The following is a 26142-nucleotide window of genomic DNA, read 5'->3' on the forward strand; positions in this document are numbered from 1 at the left end:
CGACAATCTAAACAGCTGCCCGGGCCCCTAATGCGGAGCTCGAGGAGGAGTACTAGGTTCCTAGCAAGCAGCTAAAGCAAATCATGAGGCTGACCGTGATGAACCTATCCTTGAAACGGAAGGTCATCAGATGAGTCAAATGTCGAACATAAAGGGAAAGGCGAAGACGGCGGATGTGCATGTGGGAGATGCCAAACAGACGTCAACGAATTCACCAGATATGCGTATAATATGTAGTGCCATCATGCGCAACAGGATGTGTGGAACGTTATGTAACAAGCATCTCATCTCGTCGACTACGCAGCTCAGCTGAGAACCACGCAGACGTCCATACACACCTAGGTCCAGTCCTCAATGGCACAAGCTCAAGCGCTCAAATTTCAAAGCCCAAGGCCTCGTTAGCACTCTCAAGGAGAAACTGCACATCCTTTGTATTCTATCATATCCGCCGAGACGCATCGGCCAACCCCTACAAACATACGCCTATACGACTGGTACCCGACACCACCACCTATACCACCTGAACTAAATGCAGCGAGAAAGAAGAGGTCATGTAATCTGGGCACGTCAGACTGCGAAAGCATGCGGATGTGTGTATCATGTATGGATGATGAGCGCGGGAGCGAGGTATGAGGGGAAAGAGCAATAGAAACAGTACAACAATCACGGAGAACGGAGCGAGACATTGAGCATGGACATCATGATGGAGATCGTTAGCGGCATAATCGACAACTGACAAAGCACAACGGACTGCAGGAAGACTACCGCGCGACGCTTGAGCGTACGCCGTGCCCGCTTTGCGCCTGACCAGCACCCGCGCCCTGCGGTGCATACAACGTCAGGGCACGCTCCAGCACCTCCGTGTCCAGCCCACGCAACTTCAAGCAGCGTTGGAAGAGCTTCTTGTCCAGTGGGTACGCCACACGGCTCGCGAGGTGCTGTGCTGCGACGAAGCTCCGCACTACACCCGCGACGAGGCGTTGCTTGTGCACACTGATGAGCGGTTCGAGCTGAATGGACGGGGGAAGCGGGGAGAGCGTGGAGAAGACCTCGGGATGCGATGGCGCCTCGAACGTGTTCGTCAGTGGGTCTATTGACACGGGCGTGTGCGGTGCTGTTGGATCGATCAAGTCCGGCAGCGGGGCGTAGCGCTCCAGCTGCGAGAGGTACACGCCTATGTAAGGCGCGCATTAGTTACTACAGAAGTGCAAGATAGGCTGTACTCACCGAAGAATGGTACGCATGCGGGCGCCTCGACCGGCCCCCCCTTGGCGTCGTTCGTCGTGCGCCCGCGCGAACTCTGTCCGTCGCCCTGCGACATGTCCTGACTCTGCTCCAGAGGCTTTGCCTCCGTAAGGGCCTCGACCGTCTGCCGGATGTACATGAAGTGCCCCTGTCGAGACGTCCAGCTCGTCAAGTCATGCAGGATCCGCTCATCCTTGACCCGCAGCCTGTCATGACACTGAGCGATCGCCTTGGATACCCAGTGTGAACGCAACCCTGCGATGATGGCTACGAGAGCGTTGTAGTTCTTGAGCTCGTACGCTTTCTGTACAACAATCAATATCAATGAGCAGATCCGGCGGAATTGATAGAACTTACCCATGCCAGACGAATGAACTTGGTGTACACTCGCATCCGCTCGCTCGGGTGCGTCAGCACGATTTCGCTGAGCACAAAATTCGCGATCAGGTCGAACCGACCGCGAACGACCGTCAATGTGCCGGTCTGCGCTCCCACGCGACCCTCCGCCTTCAGCCGCGCGCGCTCCCGCAGGAACTGCGCCCAGTCGAGGATGTTGAAATTGGCGTGCGGGTCGTGCGCGTTGAGCGATGGCGCGACAAGCTCTTCGAACCGTAGAGCGAGGAACAGCTCTCGGTCGATCATGGAGAAGTGTTGCATCAGTGTCTCGCTGCGGAAGCCGAGCACAAAGGACTGGTGTCGCCTAACATGTGAGGGGTGCATCAACGAAGTGGGGGAGCCGGGCGGCGGCAGCGCGGTGGCGGAAGGGTGAGGAATGGGTGGGGAGGAACAAACATTAGAGGGTGGGTGCATCGGATGCGTGGCAGGCGTCGTGCGGTGCTCAACACGCGACCACAGGATCTCCAGCGGGACGGCGTCCTCAACGTGTGGCTTCGTATGATCTGAGTGTGTGTCGGCGATGTGTTCTGGTGTAGGGAGTTCAGGAGCCTCCTCTGCAGATGGTGTTGTTGCTTCATCAGGGGTGAGGCCGGGTGGTGCGAACGGTATCAGAGAGCCCAGAGAACTGCCGTCGCTCAAACGCGACGTGGAGGCGCGAGACGGCGAGCGGTAGTCGACCGAGCGCCGTTGCGAGACCTGCCCGTAATCTTCATCGTCCGAGTCGCTGAGCGGCTCCGAATCAGGCGGAAGCGGGTTGCCAGTCTGTTGTCGCTGCTGGATAGAGCGCACCCATCGGTCGACCTTGCTCTGCTTGGCGCGTTGTTTCTCCTCATTGATCTGGCCTTCCAAACGACGAAGGGCTGCCTCGACGTCACCATCCTCTTCGTTATCACTGAGCGAGTCGACAAGTGCGCTCATTTGCCATGCCTGGATCGGCCCGCCCGCATTCTCCGCCTCCGCCTCGGGGCTGGCAGATGCGCTCGATGCACCGGACATACCGGAAATGTACGACGCGCCCGAGAGCATCGACTCCCGGGTACGGATGCCCATAGAGGACACGCTGTCGGTCGAGTGGCGAACAAACTCGAAGTCTCGCCGCGTAGGTAGTCGCCGCGAAGGCTTCTTGATACCCACGTGCTGCGTAAAGTTCTCATCGGAGGAAAGGTCATCAAGATCGAGGTCGTCAATCGAGACAACGTCTAGCGAGCGCGAGGGCATCGACGAACCAGAGTAAGGAGGCTGAGGTGTCCGCGGGGAGTCGAGGGTCTCGGTATAGGCCGAGGAGAAAGATGAGTATCGTGGTGTCGTCTCGCTCGCCTCGGATGGAGAAGAGGGTACCTCGAGCTGAATCGTGCCTACGCTGGAATCAGAACTTGAACGCGGGTCTGACGCGAACGAGGGTCGGCGTTCTGAGTCCAACGACGTTCGCTGTGCGAGAAGACCAGGCGGGTGGAAAGGTGCACGATCTCCCGCCGGACTAGCATTGCGACTGGTGTTCGCACTGGTCGTGGTGCCAGTGCCTATGAACTGTTGCCCCTGCGGGATGATGCCCGCTTGGGACATCTGGGATTCGACCATCTTGAGGTACTGCTCGACACCACCACGCACCAGGAGGAGGTCGCCTGTCTCGCTCGCTTCCACATCAAAAGCGGAGACGTCTAGGCATGCGTTCAGATGTGTCGCCCGACCGGAATTACGGTGGTTCAAGACCCGTTTCCATCGCCCCAGACGTCCAATCGTGTTCACGAATACCCGCGAAAAGGGGCTGTGCGGGATTGGAACCAACATGGAATGAGGTACGCCACTCGCAGGAGGCCCGACACTGCTCTTTCTCCCGTATTGCAGAAAGGCGAGGTGCAATGGTTGTCGGAGCGACAACAGGTCAACCGGGCCGGATCCCTTGGACTTCGGTGATGTATTCGCACTGCCACGCTCAGATACCGAAAAACTGTTCTCGAAATCTAGGTCCAGGTCGGGGTCGTCTGCGCCCGGTTGGCCGCCAGGTACGTCCGTCGGTGCACCAAAGTCAGGGACGCGGTGGCGATACTCGGACGTGCGGCCAGCCTGTCTTGTACCTCGGCGGAAGTAGCGATCTGCGCATTCGCGGAACACTTTGCGCACTTGTCGGACAATTTTCTTGGTGAAAGCGTTAGACCATGGAATTAAGATGAGAACTGGATTAAGATCTCACCAAGGCATCCTTGTATCTATCCAGAATCGGGTCCCTCCTTAAGGTGTTGAGCCAATTGGCGTACAACAACCGCAGCTCACGATTGGGGAGGAAGTCGGCATCAAAGAATGCAACCACCCACTGCCGTATGGCGATGAACGTCCTAACACGCACAACCCGTCGCGCGATCTCGTCACGCTGGCTGGTCGGCTCGCCGAGTGCCCAATGGAACCTACAAATGAGCAGGTGGCCAAGGTCCAATGCGGAGACATACGACCTGTATGTCAGCAAGAACACAATCAGCTCGTCGTAGTTGAGCTCGCTGGTAACCTGCGCGATCCAGCGCTCGATCGTCGCCGCGAGGATCATCCTCGTCGGGCCCTCCTTCGGGGACCCCGGCGGCGAGAGGACCTCTTCGGGCTTGGAGATGCTCTTCCCCTTCGTGCTCCTCCGCCGCGAGATGCCCGAGCGCCCAGACGACGCGGACGGATCCGTCGTCTGGCTGACCGACACCGAGACTTCCTCGGAGTCCTCCGGCTCGACCTCGCCCCAGATGACGAACCGCGGGTCGTCCCGCGGCGCGGCGCTCTCCTCCGCCTTGAGCGAGAGCTTGATCGTCGTCTCCTGCGACGTCGACGAGATGCGGTCGAGCGCGGGCAGCCCACGCGAATTCTGGAGGATGTCGAATACCTCGGTGGAGTAACGGGAGTGCATGTTCGTTTCCTCAAGGATCGTCGAGTCGCGCCGATGGGCGGATGCGGACGCGGTGGAGGAAGAGGAAGGGTCGACGTGAATAGCGGACGAGGAGTCGGATATAGGTGATTCGGCAATAGGCAAATGGATGCGCGAGCTGCCATTCTGAAGGGTTATCGGGGTAGGGTCAGCACGGGCAGTCAACCCGGACTCGAACGATTGCATCTCGCGCAGTACGGGCTGGTTCAGATGATTCGCAGAAGGCCAGCTCGGGGAATCGAACGCGACTCCGGAGCCGAAGGGTTGAATGATGATGTCACGCGCAGATGATCCGCCATTCGACATCTCGCTGGGACCCTGGGGCAGACTCCGTGTAGACATTGATGCAGAGCTCGATCCCATGGGCGAGACCGGGAGGCTGTTCCAATGCATGACATCTGCAAAAATGTCCCTATGGGAGGTCTGCGTCGTCGGTGCCTCCGATGCCGAGAACGAGGAGCGGAACGCGTCTGCACTTGACACACTGTGCGCATGCGGGCGACCCGTTGGCGTAGGCGGTGGGTTCTGCCTCGTCTCCGAGTCCGGCGTAGCGCAGCTCACGTTCGGAATAGAGCGCGTCTTTCGAAGCTTACGGACCGGCGGGGAGCGGCTGCCATCAGTCTGAAGCATAGGCTGGACGGTGGACGGGCCGCCGTTCTTGAAGACCGCAGACGGCAGGAATGAATGGACGCTCATGCGCGAGCGACGCTTGGTCTGCGGCGGGTACGGGTGGGGAGGCTGGAAGCTGTAGTTGGAAGTTGCATGGAGAGACGTATTCCGGTCCTCAGCATCTGCAGCGAGAAAACCGGGTGCCTCTAGTTCTCGGAGTCTGGGAGTGACAACTCAGCACCCTTCTATTCACACGCGAGCAGCGGAATACGCACCCGACACGATACATCTGTTTCCCATGCTGGTTGATGAAGGCTGTGATAGCGTACGGGGAGCGGACGTCTTTGCCCACGCCGAGGTACCTATCATAGACTTTCTTGAGATCGTGCGCGGCGGAGCCGGACGAGGTCTCAAGGTAGCTTCCATCAGCTGCGAAGGGAAACGGGATCAGATCTCCTCACACTCTGCACACCAAAAATAACGAGCGTGCTTACGAGCCATGAAGAGATCGGCGGGCTCTGGCGGGAGCAGGATATCAAGGGGAGGGAGATCGTCATCTAGGCGTGAGGTCGTAGAGCTCAGCAGATCCTGCGGCTTGATCGTAGACGGTTTCGTGCGCGGCGAGAGACTTTGACTGGAACTTGGACCGGCGTGCGCGGGCGGGGAGGGTTCGCGCGATGCGGACGTCGATGGGCGCGGTCTGAAGTCATGCGCGTCTTGCGAGTGGGCTGTCGTTCCGAGAGTGGTAGCAGACATGGATGCTTGGGTGTTCACTGAGCCAGGCAGGGTGAGGGTGGAGGCGAGCGAGCCGTCAAAGTCCCCGGCGGCAGCGAGCGAGTCGGCTAGAGAGTGGAGGTCGGAGGACGACATTGCACAGCGTCTAGCAGCGCATGTCAGGCGTTCTGTGGTGCGTGTCTGTGTCCGTCAGCAACCGGGCGAGCTCGTCAGACAGAGCGGCACGCTGAGACTTGGCGTATAATCTCAAGTAGTACAAGCAAGGTCCCGTAGTAGACGCGTTCGGAGGCGATGAGAACGGTGGTCGGAGGGCGCTGGCGGTGGAGGTGCGTGGCAGACGTGCAGAACGTGCAGGGCAGCGGAGACGGGGGTCGTGAGCGGGCTTGAGGGGGCGGGTGGAGGAGGCTCTGAGGACGTCTGCCTTGAGAACGATCAACGCAGTCGACGCTTACGTAATACTATTGGGAAGCAGCGCGGGCGCTCCGGGCTGCCCCTTGCGAGCCTCGTGCGGGCGTCCACCATCACTGTCGCCGTCGGGCCATCGCAGGCATGTTCGGCAAGACGACGAGGAAGACTCCGACTCAGAACAGGCGTTGTGGCAAGTGCATTCGCGGCGCAAGAGGGATAGCCTATCGTATATGTACCGAGATATGAGAGAAGGGGAAATAGTGCACGGGTGAGCACAAATATTCGATCCTCAACACAAGTGCACACAATTATGTTGCGCAGCCTCGCTAGACTTTGGGCCGGGTCTGATCGTCAAAAACTAGCTCGCTCGCCTTTCGAGGCAGGAAGTCTCCTTACAAGGCGACTCGCCTGCATCGATTTGTTCTGTCGAGAATTCCGCACATTCTAGAGCACGCTTCTGATGGTATATAGTACAGTAACATTGTGTACAACTTCGCTCGTTACACTCGCTTTCTGCTTGCCTCTCCGTTCTCGCAACCCTGACGGTATCTAGAGTTTCGAGGGCGCAATGAAGGACACGCCCTTCTCGATGTTGATCACCAGCTCTGGCACCGCAGCATCGATGAGGGCTTTCTCCGAGTCGGTCAACTTGCCGAGCGACAGGATCTTCGCAACACCCTGGGGCTGCATGCATCGTCAGTTTCAAGGCCCGGGAAGGGCACAAATCGACAACGTACCCCGAGCTCGACAGGAGCGGAGAAGTAGTCGATCTCCTTGCCGATCTCCTTCTTGACCGTCTCGCCGCCAGACTTGTCGGAGGTGAGGTGCACGAATGTCGGCGCGACGATGCCCTTCTCGCCCTTGAGCGCCCTCAAGACCTTCTCCGCGAACTCAGCACCGGCGTACGCCATCGAGAGCGTCGCAGAGCCTGCGCCGTCCTTCGCCTTAACGACCTCATCTCCACCGAACTGGACGCGCTTGGTCAACGCCTCGAGGTCAGAGGTCGCGTACCCGGACGGGAGCGGGTGGGATGATTGGGAGAAGAGCGGGACGATCTATCGATGGTCATGAGCTTCGGTGCCGAAATCGTGCGAGCATCGCGGGACGTACTGTAACGCCGCTGTGGCCGCCAACTACAGGAACATTGATGGAGGACGACAGGGACAGATCGCCCAAGACCTCAGCGATGAACGTCTGCGCACGAACCACGTCCAGGGTTGTCACACCAAAGATTCTGATGCAAGGGTGATCAGGAAGGAATGACCAATTGGCGCGGCGCAAATAGGCTCACTTCTTAGGGTCGAACACACCGTGCTTCTTGAAGACCTCTACAACGATGGGAACGGTGGAGTTGACGGGGTTAGAGATCACAAGCACTGCGGCCTTCGGGGCGGCAGTCGCGATTCCTGTGGCAAGATCGCGCACGATGCCCGCGTTGATCTGTGCCAATGAGCGCACTCTCCATCGGTACTGCGGATGTGCGCACCTTGAACAGATCATCTCTGCACCCGGAGTGGTGCGATGAGTAAACGCTCCGTGTTATGGTGACAGTGATATTACTGACCTCGTCATCTATCACGCCATTTGAGTCGGACGGAACCGTACGAGAGCAAAGGTACTCACCCCGGGCTTGCGCGGCACGCCAGCGGGGATCACGACGATGTCTGCGCCAGCCAGTGCCTTCTTGAGCCCGTCATCGGGAGGCAGGTAGCCAACGACCTTTGCGGGCGTGGAGATGTGCGAGAGATCGGCAGCCACACCGGGCGTGTTGACGATATCGTAGAGCGCGAGCTGTAGAGAACGATCAGAGACGCGTCTTTGGGGGATGCGATGGGACCGACCTCCTTCACGAGGGGGTTAGCCTTGAGGAGAAGGGAGAGGGGCTGGCCGATCCCGCCTGATGAGGAGTGAGTGCGATGTAGGGCGAGCCGCGCGGGGCGACGACTGTACCAGCGGCGCCGAGCACAACAGCCTTGAAAGACATTCTGCAGACGAATTCTATGCGTTTGATTGGGTTGCGGCGGTGGGGATGAGCGTACGCGAGAAAGCTGAGGTAGATGGGGGCGCGCGTCGTCTTTAAGGACCGCACAGGCGCCCATAACGATCACGGGGACCCCGCCAATCCGGGGCAGCGCGCGCTCCGAGTCTGTCTCTCCCGACGACATGCCCGCTCACGACAAGAAACCCCCGCCTGCCCCCGCCAAGCTGCGCCAGGCGGCGGCGGAGCCAAAGAAAGCAGAAAACATAGCTCGGCGCCTTGCGTTTGTCTTTCTCGCTGCTGCGCTCGCCGGTATCGCGACGTACGTCTCTCGTGTCGGACACGGAGGCGCAACGCGTCGGGTTCAGGCCGTCACCTCCGTCCCAGAATCATATGCTGTCTGCACGGACCCTGGGCTGGTATACACTGTGGACGAGCGTCGGCCGAACGCGGACTGTTTGCTAGTTAAGAAGGACCGGATTGCTGCGACGGGCACCCTTGGTGTGTAGCCTTGTGATTCCTTCGGACGCGTTCCCCGCACTGGGCTGGGGCCCTGCCTCGCGTTGTCGGGAGAACGCGGGACGTGGCCCTGGCTCATGGACTAACCCACATCGAGAGGAAATTCAGGCGGAATGGGACGTCTATCAGATTGACTTGGTCAACAAGTTTTATGGCGGGGAGTCCAAGGCGAAGAAACCGCTCAAGGTCATTCGGCCACCCTCGGGCAGCATAATCATACCGGGGCTTGCAGGTGCGTTTCATCAATTGCACAAGGTGACTGTGTACCTCCATGGATTACGCGCAAGCAGTGTCTGTACAGGTAGGCGTTGCAGAGAAACTGACGTCTGCTTGACAGATGCACACGCGCATCTCATGATGTATGGCGCGAAAATGCAGCTCAATCTCGAAGGGGCTGAGACCATCGACGGTGAGTCCTGTAGTCAGCATCACTCGCTTCTCGTGCGCCTTGCAACCAGTTCGGAGGTGCTTTCATGCACATGTCTTGGACGACAGACAGCATTTAGTTGTCGAGCGAGAAAGCAGTGATAAACGCAACTAGGATTCTCGGTACTGCTGTTCAGGTTTCAAAAGTGTCATGGCAGCTTTGTTCGTTTGACTCAAATTTGGAACACGCCGACAGTTCCTGTGCATCGCGGGCTACACATTCTTGTCAGGTTCCACTCATGTTAAGTGTTGAAGAGATAGCTGAAGCAAGCTAGATCCCCATATAACTTTTGCTGTGCGTCCAAGACACCTCGGAACGGTATGGCACACGCACATATGAAGCCGGCGTAGTCCTGCCACCTTCCGACTGAGGCTATGAGCTGGCATAACCATAATAATGAATGGCTGGTTCTCCACATACAGCTATGTATATGATGGTCCCCATGCTATAATATTCTTGATTCGGTCGACGTGAGTTGAGAAGCTGATTACTTCACGAACAGAGGTTCTTGACCGCATTGAGCACTACGTCGCTTCTCACCCTGCCCCGCACGATGACGGAGTACGGTGGGTCGAAGGCTTCGGGTGGGATCAGACCCGATGGAAGGACTGGCGAGGCGGGTTCCCCAGCAAGGTATGTACACACAGCTTCGTCCACAGAATGCCCACGGACAACTGCCCCCGCCGCAGACCGACCTTGCGTCTCGCCCGTCGTTAGCTGGCATCCCGATGGCGCTGTCCCGTGTAGATGGGCACGCGCTGTGGGTGTCAGATCGTGCGCTGGAGCTCGCGGAGGCGAAGTTGCCCGGTGGACGGTGGCCAGGACATGGCGAAGTGGAGGGTGGCGAGGTCATGAAGGATAAAAATGGAAAGCCCACTGGTACGTGGCTGTCACCGCCCACATAGTGCGCATAGCATTGACCTGATCAATATTGACTGGGCTCACGACGATATGTGGTGTAGGTGTCTTGGTGGACTCTGCGATGGCATTGATACCTGTGCCACCTCCGTCGGAAGCGCAGATGACAGAGCAGCTTGAGCGAGCCGTCAAAGACGCTCTGGCGGTGGGATTGACCAGTGTCCATGACGCAGCTGTAAATGGACGCATGCTCAATGTGTTCAAAAAGTCAGTCCGTTGTCAACGTATGTCTACATACGGCGGCCACTGATATACGTTCCGTAGGATGGCAGATGATGGGCGATTGCCTGTGAGTTGTGTCACTCTGCTATTTCGATTGATGCGTCCGGTGTGTCTCACGAAGGACATCACAGATACGGGTCTATGCCATGGCCAATGAAGAATCGTCTGAGTACTGGGGAGGGCGATTCGAGCGGCTCGAAGACTACGGCAAAGATGGTAGACTCAACTTGCGCAGCGTCAAGCTGTTCACGGACGGTATGGCTCGCTGTGCAGCGCTGCCTCTCGAGAGCTGCGTTGAATTGATGCGGTATTTCTAGGTGCACTGGGCTCCTGGGGCGCTGCGCTACTCGAGCCGTACTCCGATAATCCCTCGACCAGCGGTCTCATGCGGAGCTCAGAGGAGGCTCTGAAGCAAACGGTCACCAAGTTCTGGAATGATGGATGGGGAGTGGTCAGTCATGGCCGTCTTGCATCTGGTTGCATTGGTTAAATTATGCATTGCATATGTCTGACAGAACATACATTGCATCGGCGACCGCGCAAACAAGGCGGTGCTGGATATTTTCGAGGGCCTTCTGCAGGGCAACGAGTCTGCGGCGCAGCGACGACCGCGGATTGAACATGCGCAGATCATGCGCCGTGAAGACTTGACGAGAGCCGGGCAGCTTGGTGGTGAGTTGTTCGTGTTGTCGACGTTGCTCGGTGAGGTATTGATAGTGCACTTTTGTAGTCATAACCAGTGTGCAGCCCACACATGCGTCAGTCGTTTGCTAGCGATAGGCTGGTATTGCCGACTGATTAATTGCAGCACGAGCGACATGTGGTACGCAGAGTCCCGTTTGGTGCGTTGACGTTCGATGTAATGGCCCGTAGTACTCGGTATTTGCTGACACGCCTCGGTGCTTGTACGCACCATTGCGACAGGGTCCGGACAGGATACTCGGCGCCTACGCGTATCAATCACTACTTCAGTACGTCGAGTCCCCTCATAACACCGGTGATCAGGTCGGCAGCTCAAATGTTGTCTGTATTGCCTAGGTTATCATCCAACAAAGTGCTGCCCTTGGGTTCAGACTTCCCTGTTGAGGGGATCAAGCCGCTTCTCGGGTTCTATGCCGCAGTGTCACGTCTCGACGGCAGGGGTGAGAGCCCCCATGGCCCCGGCGGATGGTCGGTAGCCTTTCACGCCTGAGTTTGATCAGGCTCCCGAAAACTATCGTCCATTGACATAACATTGGATGACAGGTTTCCGTCGGAACGCCTCACACGTGCACAGGCTCTTAAGGGCATGACCTTCGACGCCGCTTATGCGTCTTTCGCTGAGGGGGACCTCGGTTCTCTGAGTGTAGGCAAGAAGGCCGATTACGTCGTGCTCGATAGGGACATCATGAACGAAGGGGCGGCGTTCACTGATATCTTGGCGACTCAAGTGAGGGCGACAGTTATCGACGGGCGGGTATTACACGGGGGAATCTAGATGGCCGACGGCCAACAAGGTCACAGAAAATCCGAATGCTGTTTGTATACATCCTCGAAATGTACTCTTACATGGCACTGTGCAATGAATGAGCCCGGTGAGATGGTACGATACGTCCGAACGAGTAGGTGAGAAGTAGACATCATAAAATAAGGTGTAAGCGAATGAGTGTATGCCAGATGCCCGAATAGCAGGTGAGGTCAGAACGAGACGATATGTACATGCTATCGATGTGCGTGTCCGCACTCCTGCCGTGTCATGCATACGCAGAACTCTCTAAGCCAGCCTTGCTGACGCGTCGCATCGGCTGCAACGTCGCCTCGTTGACAGGTGCACGGCGTGCATGTCTGTACCGCCCCGAGGCGTCCTTGATCTCCATCTCCTGGCCTGAGTCACCAATGGCGGCCGTGTCGTCTGCCGTCGGCACGGGTACGACGTTGAAGGAGTGTTCGCGCGTGAACAGGGGCGGCAGGCTTTCGCGGATGTGCTGCGGGCGCCGGCCGCCTAATGCGACCCCATAGTTTGCGCCGTTGCTGGAGCCGCCTGCAGCCTCCTCGCTCGGCACCGAGTCCGCGCTCGTCGGCGTCATCTTCACGACGCCAACGGACTTGCCGCCCAGCTCTTGCTCCTCGAAGGTCATCAGCTCTGAGACGAACCCGATGTTGGGCGAGATGCCCTTTCTCCGCTCGAGTACGAAGGCGTACGCCTTCGATAATGTCCAATGGTTCGCGTGGATGAGGTATGCCATGACGGCCGTCACCGATCGCGACTTGCCCGCCTTGCAATGTACGTATGTCGGAGAAGAATGCAATCGTGCATCGTCTGGTGCTCAATCAGAATCCATTGTCTGACGTGTGACTGGTTCAACGCCTCTCACCTAGGAGCTCGCATACTTCGCGGACGCCACGAGTTATATTATCCTCCTCGACCGTATCTCGCATGGGTATCCGCACGTAACGCTCGAACCGCTCGCGCAAAAGCAACCCGTGATCGTCGTCGCACTCGAATGCGATGTTCAATATCCGCTTTACACCAAGAGAAAGGAGTTCCTCGACGTGCTCCTCGGCAGTCAGCTCTGGGCCCAAGTACAAGAAATTCGGAAGGATAGTCGATACGGTGAAGACAGGGTATGGGTCCTCTTCCGTTGTTGGTGGTTGTGATGAATCAGGGCGCGCCGTCATAGGCGATGGAGGCATAGGCGTGCCGGGACTGTGTGTTCCGCCACTACTGTGGCTGAAGGAAGGAGATGGTGGAGGCAAGTATTCGAAGGAGCCATTGACTCCGGGGGACAAGAGGCGCGCCGAACCAGGTGGAGAATGATTTGAGAACGAGAGGTTCAGATGTGAAGGTGAGCGCGAACGCGAGCGAAGTGAAGTGGTATCGAAGCCATGCAATGGTGGTGCGGATAACGTTGCCGCTTTCACGGGCTGCGTGCGGACCTGGAGTCTGGGCATGCCGGCGTTAAGTCGCTCGGCGGAGCTCGTGTCGATTTTGCCTAGTTGCGGGATGCTTGGTCTTCGCGGCGGGGGCGGGCGGTTGAACACTGTTTGTGACGGTGGGGGAGAAGGTGTCGAGTAGTCCGCGCCGGCGACATGCCAGGAATGAATGGCGGAGGGCATCATGGGGACAGGTGAGGCGGGTGCTTGGTCGACCTGCGGGAGGCTCCTGTTGCGACTGGCAGACGAGACGTCAAGCTGGAACAGGCCACTGCTCTTTTTACCAGATATCGCGGGGTCCTCCGGATAGCTTTCTTCCAGGCGATCCTCTGTAGTGATGAGTTGCCGCAGGTATGCATGACGGCGCGCAGCCACGAGCCCACCCTCGAGGTAGTCAGCACTGCCATCAGTGAGGAGTGGTTCCACAATGGGCAGAAGGGCCCATGCGGTGGCCATCGGGTTGTGTCTGTCCTTCTCGTCCATGGTCTCGTCGTAAACGATGATGTCGCCATCCCAATCACCACTACTCATCATGTCATCCCATATGTGCTGGCCGTCCTCTGTCGTGATGTATTGACGCAACGCGTCGAGGTCTGAGAACCCACCATTTGCTTTGCGAGATCGTTTGAGAATGAGTGATGGAATAGCGATGTTGATGCTGCGTTCCAGGCGGCTGGCCATGTACGACGCGACCGGCCGGGTGTCTATAAGGAGCGGTCGTGTCGGAGCGGAGAGACGTGCGACAAGGACAGCAGGATCGAGGCCGCGTGTGGATTGTTGCCTGCGGGACTGCTCGATGGCAGATAGCCTCCACTTGTCGCTGTCGCGATAGACTGCGCTGAGCGGCGTCGCTCTCGGTTCGGAGACCGGGGTAAAGTAGACACTGGCAGGGCTGGCACTGCCGCTCGGGCTGGGGGAGCGACCGTCTGACGCGTCTGACCAAGCGGTGTAGGAGGACTGACGAGAGTGGACGACGGGGGATGATGATGCGCTCTGCATCGACGACGATGAACGGAGGGGCCGGAGGCGGAGATTCTTCTGGACGCTGCGTCGGAGGCGTTCCAGGGCTGCGAGGTCCTTGGCGAGCTCGTCTGAGGTCGTGTCAGAGTCAGTCTCGAGATGGCTGGGGTATTCTGTGGGCGAGTCTGATGAGTCAGACGACGGCGAGGAGGGCGAGGAGAGGTGGAACAGGTCTTCGCCGCGTTCGGACGGATACTCGACGGGGGTTTCGAGTTCGATGATCGTGTTGCTGTGAGGCCGTGTTCCCGTGTTGACCTCGAGTGTCAGGTTCGCAGGGCGGCCCTTCTTGAAGGCAGCCATGGTGCCGGGGCCGAGGCTGTGAGAGAGCGGTGCGACCGTGTGGCCCGCAAGGCGAAGAAATGATGGACAGGACGAGGAGGAGGATGAGCAGGAGGTGATGGGCCGCTTGCTGGGCACCGAGCACCGCTATCCAGCTGATGCGCCAGTCAAATTCACCAATTACCCCCGCCGCGTCTTGTCTGCCGTATTTATCGTTAATTACGCTGCCAAGGCCTTATCGCGTCTCGCCACCGCGCGTCGTCTGCCCAACGCGTTCGCATTTTCCGTCACCGCTGTGCAAAAGCCCTCAAAAGACCCCCGCCCCGTCCAATGTACCAGTCCTCCAACTTCCGCAGGTCCCAGCCCGCGCAAGATGCGCCCTCCGACAAGTATCGTCCCCAGGTCCAGCAGCTTCAGGAGCTCTTTTCCTCGTGGTCCAACGAAGGTCCTCCCCGTGGTCCTCTGACGTATGCGCCCGCTCACGACTCTCTCCCCAGACCTCGTATCAGTCCTCGAAGAAGCCGGCGGTAATCTTGACCTAGCTGCCGCCAGGATCTCTGAGGGTATGTCCTCGCGTGTCCTCCGAAAATGCGAATCCTCATGACGCACTTTCAGGCCACGCCGTCCAATGGGGATCCGTCCAGCGCAAGAAAGACAAGAAGTCTGGTCCTGCGCAGTCCCAGTCGAAAGACGCATCTTCTCCTCGAGAGCGCAGCGACTCCCGCGGTGGCAGGGGTGGACGTGGCGGAAGAGGTGGCCCTGGTCGGGGCGGTGCCGCACGCGGCGCATTCGCTCGGGGTGCTCATCAGGAGGTCAATGGCCACCGGGCTAAGCCTTCACAGTACGGCAATGCCGCCGCTGTGAAGCATGCTGAGGAGTCTGTTGCCACGAGCGCTGTGTCCCCTGGCACTCCTGTCAATGGCAATGAGGCACTCGCGGAGGACTTCACCCAGGCCCCGCCAGAACACACAAATGGGACGGCGGAGAAGTCTCCGGATACGCCAGCTGCACCCCAGGCGGCATGGGGTTCGAGCACTCCTTCGACATGGGGAGGGACAAACGGTGTAACCTCTCCTCCTGTGCCCGTGCGTGTCTCTACACCCAAAGTCGCAAAGACACCCGCAACCTCGAAGATGTCGTGGGCTCAAATCGCACGGTATGTCATGTCGGATTGTGACTTTCGTTATCTGACGCACTGATACGTGCGGAACAGTGCGCAGGAAAAGACAGCTCCTCCTCCTCCCGCCCCCGCCCCCGCCTCACCTCCCCAAGCTGTCCCTACAACAGCGCTGCCAGCAGCTGAGCCTCCACGAGAGCCCAGTCCACCACGTGAGGAAGCGCCGGCCGAGCCGCAGCAACAAGGCTGGGAGGAGCCAACGACCGTGCAGGCCCCTACATGGGATGACGAACCCACAGTCAAGACTGTAGCGGATGTATGGGGTAAGGAGCCGACGCCCGCGCCCGAGGAGCTGAAGGCGGAGGAACCTGAGCCACAATCATCTGCAGTCCTGCCAACGACTTCTGAGAGAGAGCCTGCCACGGTCCCATCTGAGGCTCAGCTCGCTCCTGCTGCTGCTGAGCCTGTAGCTCTCCCCACGAAGCCTCTCACGCCGGCCGCACACACGAGGCCCAGCGCTGTGGCCCACCGGGGAAGCGCGAAGTTCAAGACGACAGATCAGGCGGTCGTCATGCCGAGCTCGAGCTTTGGCACTGGTATCGAGAAGGCAGGTATGCAGTTTGGTAGCTTGAGCCTCGGCGGCGATGATCTGGATGCCCCTGAGAGGTACGTTTTGACGAATCCTCCTCTACAACATGCGAAGGTTGACACTTGCTTCAGCGGTGAGCCTCAGGCCCCTGAGGCTGCACCTGCACCTGCCACCCCTGCTGCACCTACTCGGGCTCCCGAGCCTGCACTTGCGAACGTGCCAGAGCCACAGACTGTGCACGCGCCGCTTCAACAACATGAGCCTCCAGTACTGCAAGTCACCTCTCCCCCTGCCCCTGCACCTGCGCCTGCTAGTCAGACGTTGTTTCAACAAACCCTCCCCCAGACCCAGCCACAGGTCGTCAGCCCTCTCCAACACTCACTCCCTTCCTCGCTCTCCCAATCCGCCATCCCCACTCAGCAGCCTTCCATCCCCTCTACAGCCCCCGCCTCCGCCTCCATGTCCCAGTTCTCCCAGCATGCACAAGGTTTGCCTCAGCAGTCACTGTCAAACCATCAATTGCCGCAGACCCAATCACAGAACCAGCTCCACTCCCAGCAACACCACCAGTACTCGCAGCACGGTCTCCCCACGCACCTCGACCCTGCGCAGAGCCAAACACAGCACTCGCCTGCCGCACCCCATGCGAACCAGCCGCAGGGCATCAACGCCGCGCCTTCGTACTTCCGCCAGCCAGAGGCTCCGTACTTCCACACTCCCACCCCACCCGCCGGCCAGTCGCAGGAGAGTCCTTACGGTGCGTTCGGCCAGCAGCTTGGCCAGCAGCACCAAGGCCAGGGTTCCCATCTCGGTGGCTTCTCGGGCAACGAGTACGGGTACAATGACAACCAGAGGGTATGCTACCGTTTCGTTGAATCAACGACGTTCTCACGACTGATTGTTCTGCTCAGCAGGGCTTCTATGACTCGTACTCTGCGCCGAGCGGCTTTGGCAACCGAAACGTCCTGGGCAGCCACGATGAGATCAAGGGCCTGCCTGGCTCGCAGCAGCAGCCCCACGGCGCCCCCGGTCTCCCGCCCGCAAGCACTCAGTCGTCCCAGCAGATCCCGCCTTCCTCGCAAGGTGCAGCTCAGAGCCAGGCGGGCCCCGGCCAAGGCCCCCCGCAGAGCTACCCGCCGCCCCTGCCGTACTATTACGGTTACCCGCAGAACCAATACTATGGCTCGCCGTACAACTCTGGCTACACCGTCCCGCAGCCGTTCGTCAAGTACCCGACGGTCTTCCAGGGCCCGCCCGGTCCCCAGTCTGCCCCGTCGCCTGCTGCAAAGCAGCCGCCTAGTGCTGTACAGCCGCAGTCGCCGTATGGCCAGAGCTTGTACGGCCAGCAGCACCCAACCAACGCGTACGAGGAGATTGGCTACTCCCACCACTCGCAGCACTCGCACGGGCAGAGCGTCGGTAGCGGCTTGCCCTCGAATGACTATGGCAAGCATCAGTCGCTGTACGGTGCCGGCCAGGGTATGCAGGGCTTCATGGGCCTCGGTCAGTCTACGGGCCCGTCGTCGGGCCCCCCTCTCGGCCAACGTGCGGGTGCGTCTCCGGACAACGCGTACAAGCCGTACAGCAACAACGCCGCCATGAAGGATGTCGGCGCCGGCGTGGGTGTCGGCATGGGCCAGGGTGGCGTCGGACAAGGTCCTCAAGGCCGTGCTGGTGGTGTACAACAGCCCTCGCAGGGTGGGTTCTATGGCGCGCAGCGGTTCGGCGGGAGTGCGTCGGGCGTACCGCAGAGCCAGCAGGCGCAGCAGCCCCAGGGCCAGGGCCCGCAGGCGCACCTCGGCTACCCGCAGGGCGGGTCTGACGCGAGCTTCTACTCGTACCAGCCCCGCCAGCAGCAAGGCTACTGGCAGTGAAGAAGTGAACCGGCGGCGTGAGCCCCCGATGCTCCCCGACTCAACGTTTCGAATTCTAGCTCGTCCGTTTGTTCGCGTCTCGCCTTCTCCCTCCCGTCTCCGTCTGTCTGTGAATGTGAATCACGCCTCGACTCGGCTCTCTCCTGATCCCATCGTCCTCTTGCTCTGAGCCCTCATGGCTTTTGCGATTGCTTAACAGTGTCCATGTTCGTCTGTTCTCTGTCTATCATACATACAATCTCATCTCCGTCTGTTTTATCTCTCCCCGTCGTCATTGTGTATGTGTATGATCTACCGGCTGTTGGCTGGAGAATCGCCTATGCCATAATGCAAATGCTGCAGACGATGCGACGCTGCACGTAAAGATGCACGCAGACACATGCCTGAGCGCACGGGGTGTACACGTTGTTATGTACGTCTGCAGTATGAGCCTAACGGCGTGGACAATGCAAGTCGAGAAGTTGTGGTGTAAGAAACGAAAGTCAGACTTGATTATACGTAAGCTATCGTGTAGGTGAGGCAGACTCAAGGCAGACTAAGTGACGAGTTCCTTCAAGTCTTTCCGAAGAACGAGGTGATCTTAGCGGATGACTCAGTATGTCTCCCTTGCTGCTTTTTGGGCGTCGCGGCCTTGTTCCATCAGTCGAGGATTCATAGGGAGACTCGCCAGTGTTCCTTACCTTTGGTGACCTCGCCGTGATGCGCGCACGCTACAATACCTTAAACGTGGATCAGATGTCGGCGGTGGAATGTACGTACCTTTGTCGGTGTGGACGGTAGTGGGTGATTGTCAGCCGACTCGCCTTTTACCTCCGGCTTCTATGTAGTTGGAGGTCCGCGGTACGTAACATGCACATGTATGATTGTACGAGACGCCTTACCTTATCGGCGGGATGAGGGCCATCGACGTACTCAATCTCTGAGTCATCCTCCCATGTGTTCAGCTTGTCCGCGGGTAGCTTCGTGTCCTGGGAAGGTTCCTCCTTCGCCTGCTTATCCGAGTTGAAAGGTTGTGGAGGTGACGGGCTGCGCTTCCGTTTGGATCCATTGGACGGCTGAGAGGACGTAGATGCGGTTTGTTTCGCGAACATGGCTTGAATGCCGTCTTTGCGCTCGGCGACGGGTTGGATGAACGTCAAAGACTCTGTGCCCACTTTCCCGACTTCCTTGGGGACCTGATAACTAGGATGCTTGAGTCGTCACTGCGACAAGCGAGTTCTGGTGCGCTCACCAAGCCAGTGGAGTCTCGGGGTCGTGATATGGCTGGACTAGTTTCGTGAGGTCGGGTGTCCACTTCTGTGGACTTGTGTCGAGCCATTTGGTGAGAGCTTCCATGGAGGAGAGGATGACTGGCTGGCGATCGTGTAACCATTGGAATTCCTTGTTCGCGTCAGTGGTCACAATGGTGAACGTCCAGAGAGGCTCAGTCTCTCCTATCAGACCGTCAAATCCTGGACCGCGCTCTTGCATGAGCGTTAAACCTACCTTCGAACAACGCGCGATCGTAAAGGCCTGCAAGGAGCATGAGTTTCCCGTCCTTGCGCTTCGTGAAGTGGGGCAACCGCTCCTTGCCCTTCTTCAGCCATTCGTAGTAACTGATGTGGCTGAGTATATCCATGCCTCGGGTGTTAGAATTCTACATACCCCTCGCAGACGACTGCACAGCGTCTCTTGCCCTTGATGCTCTGCCACATACCTCCACCTTCGACCAGGTTCTCTCTGCGCGCATTTGTGGTACTCAGAGTCTTATCCTCATGCTTACTCCAGTGCGGAACGAGACCCCATCGCATGGTCTGGAGGACGAGGTCGTCTGGTGAACCGTCTTCGCCTTGTTCGCGCCTCCGAAGCACGGGTGCTTGGGAGCGCGGTGCGATATTATGTCTTTGCTCTGTGAAGCCTTTGCGACGAAAGAATACTGTCGTGCGTACCCACCTAGGCTGAAACTGGTCCTGGCCTACCCATTCGCCGACGTGGACGTTATAGCCGTGCATTTCCTGGATGTCTGCGTGCTGCGCGGTGGTGAGCATACGCAGGGCCAACAGATGCAGCTCACAGGCAATCCGAGGGAGTATCTGCCACACATGTTGAGGGTCGAAATGAGATTGTTGGAAAGCGGGTGGGCGCCTATTGCGGTTTTGGGAAGTCATGTCGCGCGGCGCCACACGTGCGTTTTTTGCACGCGGCGACCCCTACCTTCGGACGGCCATTGCTCCTCAACGCCTGCGAGTTTCTGCTTGATTCCTATATATTCTGGTTCTACTCGTCGAGCCCGAGGGCATGGTGCAATTCAATTTCGATTTCAACCAAGTCTCAAAATCGCGGTTTCCGAGCACCACGGCGACTTCGGACTGCAATTGCGAGCGAACGCAACATTGGGTGGGGTCCGCGATGGTACGGAAGGGTGCAGGGGGATGCTACGGAGGGCACAGGGCAGAAAAATTAGAAAGTTACCGTGAGTTCTCGTTGTAGCTCGCGCCGTCGCTGTGCGGCTGCGTGCTTGACAGGTCGCCGACGCAGGTCGGCCACCGCAGCGCAAGGGCGTGAGGCGTACCCGCATGAACGCCCCCATGGGGTGTATAGAAGGCCTACGGAGCGCATACACGCCGTTTCGGGGTACTTGTCCCGCTCCCCGTCGTTGTAGTGCACTCCGCGCTGGTGGTGCCTCCGTCTCGGCCCCTGTACATACATCCTCAATGTACAGTAGTACACCGCGTAGCTACAGCAAAATCAATTGATACTGCTGTGCATATTCCTCTGTGATTAACCTGGGTCTGCCTGTTTGCCCACCGAGATGGTATGCAACATCGCCCGTTGCACGATGCCGCGCAAGGCAGCGCTGGACGGTTCGTAAACTGATGTGGAGGTTGTCTGAGATCTCCTGTGGGGATTTCCCCCTCTCATAATGTTGAAACACAACACGCCAGAGGAGATCCTCTGACAGAGGGACCGTGCGGGGCATGGTGGTTTGGGATAAACTCGACAAGGCGCCTAGCCGGCGATGTACAGTGATGGTGATGTATGTTGACGGCGATGCTGGCCTGAAGGTCGCGGAACAGTAGTATGAAAGGAATATATTACTCTTCAGGAGAATTTGCAAGTAGATACATGCTATATGCCGGTGGATCGAGAATGGATGTACAGGGGCCGAGACGGAGGCACCACCAGCGCGGAGTGCACTACAACGACGGGGAGCGGGACAAGTACCCCGAAACGGCGTGTATGCGCTCCGTAGGCCTTCTATACACCCCATGGGGGCGTTCATGCGGGTACGCCTCACGCCTTTGCGCTGCGGTGGCCGACCTGCGTCGGCGACCTGTCAAGCACGCAGCCGCACAGCGGCGGCGCGAGCTACAACGAGAACTCACGGTAACTTTCTAGTTTTTCTGCCCTGTGCCCTCCGTAGCATCCCCCTGCACCCTTCCGTACCATCGCGGACCCCACCCTATGTTGCGTTCGCTCGCAATTGCAGTCCGAAGTCGCCGTGGTGCTCGGAAACCGCGATTTTGAGACTTGGTTGAAATCGAAATTGAGTTGCACCATGCCCTCGGGCTCGACGAGTAGAACCAGAATATATAGGAATCAAGCAGAAACTCGCAGGCGTTGAGGAGCAATGGCCGTCCGAAGGTAGAGGTCGCCGCGTGCAAAAAACGCACGTGTGGCGCCGCGCGACATGACTTCCCAAAACCGCAATAAGTGGCCGGATGATGAATTGGGTCGGCGCTTGAAGGTCGATCTGCAACGACGACGAGGCGGCTCATCCGCCCACGCTGCTCATGGACCCAGGAGCCCGCAAACTCCTCGAGTCCGTCACCCACGAAACTCTCCATGCCCACAACTTCGCCCGCTCCTCCTCCCAGGCCTCCGCCGTCCTCACCGACGTCCTCCACCGCTATCTCGAGCTGCTGACGACGACATGCGCGAAGTATGCCGAGCACGCGGGGCGGCTGTCTCTCACCATCCGCGACGCGGCCTCTGCGCTCGACGAGCTCGGCCTAGGCGTTGATGAGCTCCAGGAGTATGCGGCGGTCGAGGGCAGGGACATGACGCGCTATACGGTGCATTCGCAGAGACGGGTGGAGGATCTGGCGGAATTCAAGGGTCAGTCGCGTCGTCCTCTCCGTGCCGCTCGTTTTCATCCCGTTTGTCGCAGCATCCTTGGCGGTGGGCCTTCGTGAGGACCGCGACGATGCAATCCCGCTCGTGTACGCTCGTGTGTCGACACCTGCGCTCGAGGAAGACGAGGATGAGGGCAGTGCCAGCGAGGTCGAGGAAGACCTCCGAGAAGACGAGAATGGGGAAGAACCTGAGCCCTTTGCGATGGACATAGAGGGCCAAATCGTCGAAATGGAGCCTTTCGCGAAAGTAAGAGAGGATCCAAAGAGCATACAACCGCCAACATCGCCCCCTCTTCCATTGTCGCCCATATCGAATCCCTCGACACCGCCGCGGAAGCGGCCACGCACATCAAGCTGGCGCCCGCCGCCCTATGTCCCAGACTATCTCCCGCCCTTCCCAACCACCTCACCACGACGTTCGCCATCGCCCTTGCCTCAGGATGCATCAGCAGTCCCTGGTCCTGTGAAGGTCGAGCGTCCTCCCACACCGCCCCCGCCTCAAATTGCTACCACGACACCCTCTGCTGATTACCTGACCCCTACCCCTTACGCGCAGTCCTCACTGGCTGCAACGACTGGCCCGTGGCATCTGCCGAATGCACTCCCAAACACGCCAGATTCCGCCTTGCAGTCGCCCCTTCGTACTGCAATCCCCCAGGTCCAGCCGGCACTCCTAAGTGCATATCATCACATTCTCACGCACCCTCCCCCACCAAATGTCTCCTCCGTCAACCCAGCCCGCTATAAAGTCGCGCTTGCCTTTGTCACGCAGTCCGAGACGAACCCACGCTGGGACCCCGCGATTACATTGTTCGGAAACACAGCGCCCAATGCGCCGCGTGTCACTGCGATGGCCCCATCTTTCCCGATCCCTATAAGCAAGCTGCCCCCGACACCGACTGACGGCAAGGACGAGGCAGAGAAAGACAAGAAAACGAACTTGCCGTCTGCACCGCCGAAACCGGTGGTGACGTCTGAGCGTGTCACACCCCTGCTAAGCCAACAACCGTCGCGTATACCGGATTTGGCCCGTCAAGTGCTACCGGTCAGTTTCACGTTCCTCACGGTATTTCGATGTATTGACGCTTCTGTACTTCAAGGGCTCGGTGTACGGCCGTGCAACACGCTTGACACATCCGCCCATACTGCAGCGCGGTTCACAGAAGCTCACGTACGGGCCCGGCATCAATGCACCGTGGAACACGAACGCACCAACACCTCCCGCTGCACCACTGACGAATGCAAAGGGCAAGGACAGCGGTGTGAATGGGGTTGTCAAGGACGGGGAGACACCTGCGAGGGCGCTCTCCGACGCTCGTCTCTATGCAACATGGGACTACGAACCGAAACGCTTCCAGGATGCGATTGTCCCGCGCCGAGGGAGGATGGGGAGCATGCACAGTGTGAGTGCACCAGGGCCTCCGGTGCGCCAGAGGAGCGAGAGCAGGCCGCTGGGTTAGGTATGGGACCGATGGCGGTGATGGTGTGAGGCTCGGTCGGACAGTGTTTATTTTGTTTCCTTGTTTCTTCTGCAGTTGCTCTCCGTGTCGCATACATAGCTGGTAGGATCCACTCTCATGGCAATCTGTGTACCGCACCGTCGTCTGTCGCAGCAACGAAGCTGGCTATTTCTGGAGTGTCGAGGGCTGGGACTTGTCGAGAAAGGCGGATGGGTGATAGTCTCTATGGCATCCGACGGCCCGCCAGACGCCTGAGACCCGCTAAAGCCTCCGCGCAGAGGCCGTTCTTCAGGATCTCACGCGTCTGCTCCCCTCTCATTCTTCCCTCCACCTTCCTCCCGTCCTCGTCTTTCCCTTCTGCCCCTCCGGTAGGGTCGCTCGCTGTCGGCGTTCCGTTCTTTCGCTCCTGGCTTGCTCCTGTTCCTCCTTCACTACCTGCGTGCGCGATGCGTTCCTTCCTGAACATTGTCTTCCTGCTGGCCACCCTGCTCGCGAGCCGAGGCATGTCGCTGCTCACAACCGAATCTGCTGTGTGCTGACTGGGGTGTGCGTGTGTAGTATATGCTCTTGAGATTACCGTTGGGGGATCCGTCGGGAATGTCTCTGCTACGGACTTCCTGACCATCACCGACTCCTCTGTCGCGAACACGGTGCGTAGACCGAACTAGGCACGCCCGGGCTACTGACGACGACGTCGCTCGACCAGTGTGATTCGCAGTGTGCACCGGCCAAGAGCGCGCTTTCCGTACGTCCCCTCATCCTTTCGTTCTGAGCAGGACTCTCAGTGCCTACCATGAAGTCTTGCACGGACGACGCCTGCTTCTGCACCACCACGATGATCCAGCAGGTCGCCACCTGCGAGCAGTGCATGTTCGACGCGCTCATCGCCGGCGACCTCATGATGACCGACCCGAGGGAGGGTTCCCAGGTCGCCTTGACAGGTTAGTGTTTCCCCATTCCACTGTGCTGGGTCTCTGTGCTCACCTTCTCCTTAGCCTACGGTACTGCTTGCGGCACCGCCCTCAACACGACGGTCGCTGCGAGTCTGACCACGCTCACACTCCCGCCCGACTGGGACGGTCCGTTCGGCCAGGGCCTCTCCCCCGTTGCTACCGGGTTCGTGGTGGCAATCGCGGCCGCGTTGGGAGGCACCTCCATCTGGATTCTCTGCTCGATGTAGAGGCAACATGATAGGTGGAACAGGACCTTGTTCGTACTCGCTTGCAGAGTAGTGGCTGAGAAGCTATTGATGTCAGCGGGTCGTGTCATATGATCAGGATGGTGGACGAGAATGGGCGGCTTGAGTTTGAGTGATCGATCGAGAATTGCTCAATACGGCCGAGACTCGAGCAAATGAACACATTTCCACGACGACCGCTCGGTCTATCCGTCATGAAAGGGAGGTAGTACATGGATGCAGAGCACATCATTGTTACATGCACAACTGGGGAGGGTACTGCTACGAGGGTGGATGCTTCAACAACAATAAACGTGTGGACGTGACACAACAGATAAACGACCGAGATGAACAGCGTATGCACACAACCTTCAAGCAGACACGATGAGACGGACGTCGGAATGCGTGCCACAGGTGCTGGCTCACCGATAATTAGTTTACGAGCCCCTCGGCGCCTCCTTCCAGGAGATGGCCTGCTCCTCGCCCATAGCGCTCACAATGGTGACAAGCAGATCCTTGCCCTCGTCGAAGGCATCGGTGATCTCCTTGCCAATGTCGCCCTCCGGGAGACGGACATCGTCCTTCGAAGTACCATCCTGGGACATGAGGTTAAGGAAACCATCATCGATGTTGACCTATGTATTCCTTGTAAGCACGATCGTATAGCAGTAGCTTCGAAGGGCACGTACGAGCTGGTATTCGTTACGATAGACGTTGGGGACATCCATGTTGTGGGTGGAGGGGCAGATATCTTCCTGTAAACAAGTATTCTGTTAGATCGCGAGCGCAACATTTCTGGCTTCTGAGTGGACGCACAAGCTTCTTGCCGGTGAAGATCTGCACTCGGAAGTTAGCGATAGCGCACGGCGGGGAATGCGGAGGGTGACACATACATCAATGGCGACCAGGTGAACCTTGGCGTGACCGTGCTTGCCAGTCTTCGAGGTGGACATCTCGACGATCTTGCAGGGACGGCCTGGACAGCATTTATGAGACCGCGATCAAACTTTCCGTGCAAGCGGTGCACACCTTTTATAACGACGTGCCCGTTCTTGCGGAGGGCCGAGCATTGCATGGGGAACGTGAGGGAGGCCCCCGCGCTCGCCTGTACATCAGAACGCATCGGTCAGTCCTGCTTGCACTTGGCCCGCAAACGCACGCCCCGCGCGTGCGATCGGGGACGAACCTGCTCGAAGTTGTGCTGGTGCTGCTCATCGTCAGACATGGTGGGGTCGTAGA

At 58.6% G+C, this 26142-nt stretch overlaps 9 protein-coding genes across 9 annotated transcripts; 4 read left to right on the forward strand and 5 right to left on the reverse strand.

Annotated features, from left to right (window-relative positions):
* Positions 1 to 414: 414 nt before the first annotated feature.
* C8Q71DRAFT_833720 (ras GEF) lies at positions 415 to 6299 on the reverse strand. The gene is made up of 6 exons (XM_047926402.1): positions 5647 to 6299; positions 5428 to 5581; positions 3833 to 5372; positions 1603 to 3777; positions 1228 to 1549; positions 415 to 1174 (listed from the first exon to the last, which is right to left on the reverse strand). Exons 1-6 carry the CDS (start codon positions 6020 to 6022, stop codon positions 762 to 764), a joined length of 4980 nt encoding a protein of 1659 aa, XP_047779962.1. The 5' UTR covers positions 6023 to 6299; the 3' UTR covers positions 415 to 761.
* Positions 6300 to 6662: 363 nt separating this feature from the next.
* C8Q71DRAFT_755242 (NAD-malate dehydrogenase) lies at positions 6663 to 8390 on the reverse strand. Its single transcript, XM_047923534.1, is given in 9 exon segments — positions 6663 to 6979; positions 7033 to 7350; positions 7406 to 7529; positions 7587 to 7735; positions 7782 to 7795; positions 7896 to 7901; positions 7915 to 8086; positions 8137 to 8192; positions 8246 to 8390. 9 exon segments carry the CDS (start codon positions 8277 to 8279, stop codon positions 6845 to 6847), a joined length of 1008 nt encoding a protein of 335 aa, XP_047779963.1. The 5' UTR covers positions 8280 to 8390; the 3' UTR covers positions 6663 to 6844.
* C8Q71DRAFT_755247 (amidohydrolase family-domain-containing protein) lies at positions 8391 to 11860 on the forward strand. Its single transcript, XM_047923535.1, has 15 exons — positions 8391 to 8774; positions 8890 to 9024; positions 9130 to 9201; positions 9722 to 9852; positions 9909 to 10098; positions 10182 to 10344; positions 10402 to 10426; positions 10491 to 10614; positions 10677 to 10810; positions 10875 to 11031; positions 11090 to 11117; positions 11168 to 11201; positions 11284 to 11330; positions 11398 to 11529; positions 11605 to 11860. Exons 1-15 carry the CDS (start codon positions 8459 to 8461, stop codon positions 11834 to 11836), a joined length of 1920 nt encoding a protein of 639 aa, XP_047779964.1. The 5' UTR covers positions 8391 to 8458; the 3' UTR covers positions 11837 to 11860.
* C8Q71DRAFT_808488 (uncharacterized protein) lies at positions 11861 to 14723 on the reverse strand. The gene is made up of 2 exons (XM_047926022.1): positions 12714 to 14723; positions 11861 to 12658 (listed from the first exon to the last, which is right to left on the reverse strand). The coding sequence occupies exons 1-2, from the start codon at positions 14590 to 14592 to the stop codon at positions 12093 to 12095; spliced, it is 2445 nt and encodes an 814-aa protein (XP_047779965.1). The 5' UTR covers positions 14593 to 14723; the 3' UTR covers positions 11861 to 12092.
* Positions 14724 to 14901: 178 nt separating this feature from the next.
* On the forward strand, positions 14902 to 18151 carry C8Q71DRAFT_857099 (uncharacterized protein; the record flags this gene model as incomplete). The annotated part of the gene is made up of 6 exons (XM_047927371.1): positions 14902 to 15016; positions 15069 to 15134; positions 15187 to 15727; positions 15785 to 16354; positions 16409 to 17132; positions 17189 to 18151. 6 exons carry the CDS (start codon positions 14902 to 14904, stop codon positions 18149 to 18151), a joined length of 2979 nt encoding a protein of 992 aa, XP_047779966.1.
* Positions 18152 to 18840: 689 nt separating this feature from the next.
* C8Q71DRAFT_755265 (uncharacterized protein) lies at positions 18841 to 20258 on the reverse strand. Its single transcript, XM_047923536.1, has 6 exons — positions 20205 to 20258; positions 20084 to 20160; positions 19796 to 20032; positions 19637 to 19746; positions 19383 to 19584; positions 18841 to 19333 (listed from the first exon to the last, which is right to left on the reverse strand). The coding sequence occupies exons 1-6, from the start codon at positions 20232 to 20234 to the stop codon at positions 18958 to 18960; spliced, it is 1032 nt and encodes a 343-aa protein (XP_047779967.1). The 5' UTR covers positions 20235 to 20258; the 3' UTR covers positions 18841 to 18957.
* Positions 20259 to 21878: 1620 nt separating this feature from the next.
* On the forward strand, positions 21879 to 23947 carry C8Q71DRAFT_755269 (uncharacterized protein). The gene is made up of 3 exons (XM_047923537.1): positions 21879 to 22249; positions 22302 to 23311; positions 23367 to 23947. Exons 1-3 carry the CDS (start codon positions 21925 to 21927, stop codon positions 23724 to 23726), a joined length of 1695 nt encoding a protein of 564 aa, XP_047779968.1. The 5' UTR covers positions 21879 to 21924; the 3' UTR covers positions 23727 to 23947.
* C8Q71DRAFT_569466 (uncharacterized protein) lies at positions 23832 to 25078 on the forward strand. The gene is made up of 5 exons (XM_047919422.1): positions 23832 to 24227; positions 24285 to 24376; positions 24433 to 24471; positions 24526 to 24667; positions 24722 to 25078. The coding sequence occupies exons 1-5, from the start codon at positions 23936 to 23938 to the stop codon at positions 24904 to 24906; spliced, it is 750 nt and encodes a 249-aa protein (XP_047779969.1). The 5' UTR covers positions 23832 to 23935; the 3' UTR covers positions 24907 to 25078.
* A 262-nt stretch (positions 25079 to 25340) lies between these two features.
* C8Q71DRAFT_705973 (eukaryotic translation initiation factor 5A-2) lies at positions 25341 to 26128 on the reverse strand (the record flags this gene model as incomplete). Its single annotated transcript, XM_047920479.1, has 6 exons — positions 25341 to 25538; positions 25593 to 25658; positions 25720 to 25740; positions 25797 to 25879; positions 25933 to 26008; positions 26090 to 26128. 6 exons carry the CDS (start codon positions 26126 to 26128, stop codon positions 25341 to 25343), a joined length of 483 nt encoding a protein of 160 aa, XP_047779970.1.
* Positions 26129 to 26142: the final 14 nt, after the last annotated feature.

Source organism: Rhodofomes roseus (assembly GCF_022264815.1).
Source record: "Rhodofomes roseus strain CIRM-BRFM 1785 chromosome Unknown C8Q71scaffold_8, whole genome shotgun sequence".
Classification (NCBI taxonomy): Eukaryota; Fungi; Basidiomycota; class Agaricomycetes; order Polyporales; family Fomitopsidaceae; genus Rhodofomes; species Rhodofomes roseus.

Coding starts and splice junctions, on each gene's coding strand:
- C8Q71DRAFT_755265 (XM_047923536.1), bottom strand. CDS start 20,234: ATGTGTGGCAGATACTCCCTCGGATTGCCT. Junction 20,161..20,204: donor GATACTCCCTCGGATTGCCT/GTGAGCTGCATC, acceptor ACCACCGCGCAG/CACGCAGACATCCAGGAAAT. Junction 19,585..19,636: donor CGATCGCGCGTTGTTCGAAG/GTAGGTTTAACG, acceptor ACGGTCTGATAG/GAGAGACTGAGCCTCTCTGG.
- C8Q71DRAFT_569466 (XM_047919422.1), top strand. CDS start 23,936: ATGGGTGATAGTCTCTATGGCATCCGACGGCCCGCCAGACGCCTGAGA. Junction 24,472..24,525: donor CGGCCAAGAGCGCGCTTTCC/GTACGTCCCCTC, acceptor CCTACCATGAAG/TCTTGCACGGACGACGCCTG. Junction 24,668..24,721: donor TTCCCAGGTCGCCTTGACAG/GTTAGTGTTTCC, acceptor CCTTCTCCTTAG/CCTACGGTACTGCTTGCGGC.
- C8Q71DRAFT_808488 (XM_047926022.1), bottom strand. CDS start 14,592: ATGGCTGCCTTCAAGAAGGGCCGCCCTGCGAACCTGACACTCGAGGTC. Junction 12,659..12,713: donor CGAAGTATGCGAGCTCCTAG/GTGAGAGGCGTT, acceptor ATTGAGCACCAG/ACGATGCACGATTGCATTCT.
- C8Q71DRAFT_833720 (XM_047926402.1), bottom strand. CDS start 6,022: ATGTCGTCCTCCGACCTCCACTCTCTAGCCGACTCGCTCGCTGCCGCC. Junction 5,582..5,646: donor CGCCGATCTCTTCATGGCTC/GTAAGCACGCTC, acceptor TTCCCTTCGCAG/CTGATGGAAGCTACCTTGAG. Junction 3,778..3,832: donor ATAGATACAAGGATGCCTTG/GTGAGATCTTAA, acceptor GCTTTCACCAAG/AAAATTGTCCGACAAGTGCG.
- C8Q71DRAFT_755242 (XM_047923534.1), bottom strand. CDS start 8,279: ATGTCTTTCAAGGCTGTTGTGCTCGGCGCCGCTG. Junction 8,087..8,136: donor CTAACCCCCTCGTGAAGGAG/GTCGGTCCCATC, acceptor CGTTCTCTACAG/CTCGCGCTCTACGATATCGT. Junction 6,980..7,032: donor CCGCTCCTGTCGAGCTCGGG/GTACGTTGTCGA, acceptor CGATGCATGCAG/CCCCAGGGTGTTGCGAAGAT.
- C8Q71DRAFT_755269 (XM_047923537.1), top strand. CDS start 21,925: ATGGACCCAGGAGCCCGCAAACTCCTCGAGTCCGTCACCCACGAAACT. Junction 22,250..22,301: donor GGATCTGGCGGAATTCAAGG/GTCAGTCGCGTC, acceptor CGTTTGTCGCAG/CATCCTTGGCGGTGGGCCTT. Junction 23,312..23,366: donor TGGCCCGTCAAGTGCTACCG/GTCAGTTTCACG, acceptor CTGTACTTCAAG/GGCTCGGTGTACGGCCGTGC.
- C8Q71DRAFT_755247 (XM_047923535.1), top strand. CDS start 8,459: ATGCCCGCTCACGACAAGAAACCCCCGCCTGCCCCCGCCAAGCTGCGC. Junction 9,202..9,721: donor AGGGGCTGAGACCATCGACG/GTGAGTCCTGTA, acceptor CTTCACGAACAG/AGGTTCTTGACCGCATTGAG. Junction 10,615..10,676: donor CGTCAAGCTGTTCACGGACG/GTATGGCTCGCT, acceptor CGGTATTTCTAG/GTGCACTGGGCTCCTGGGGC.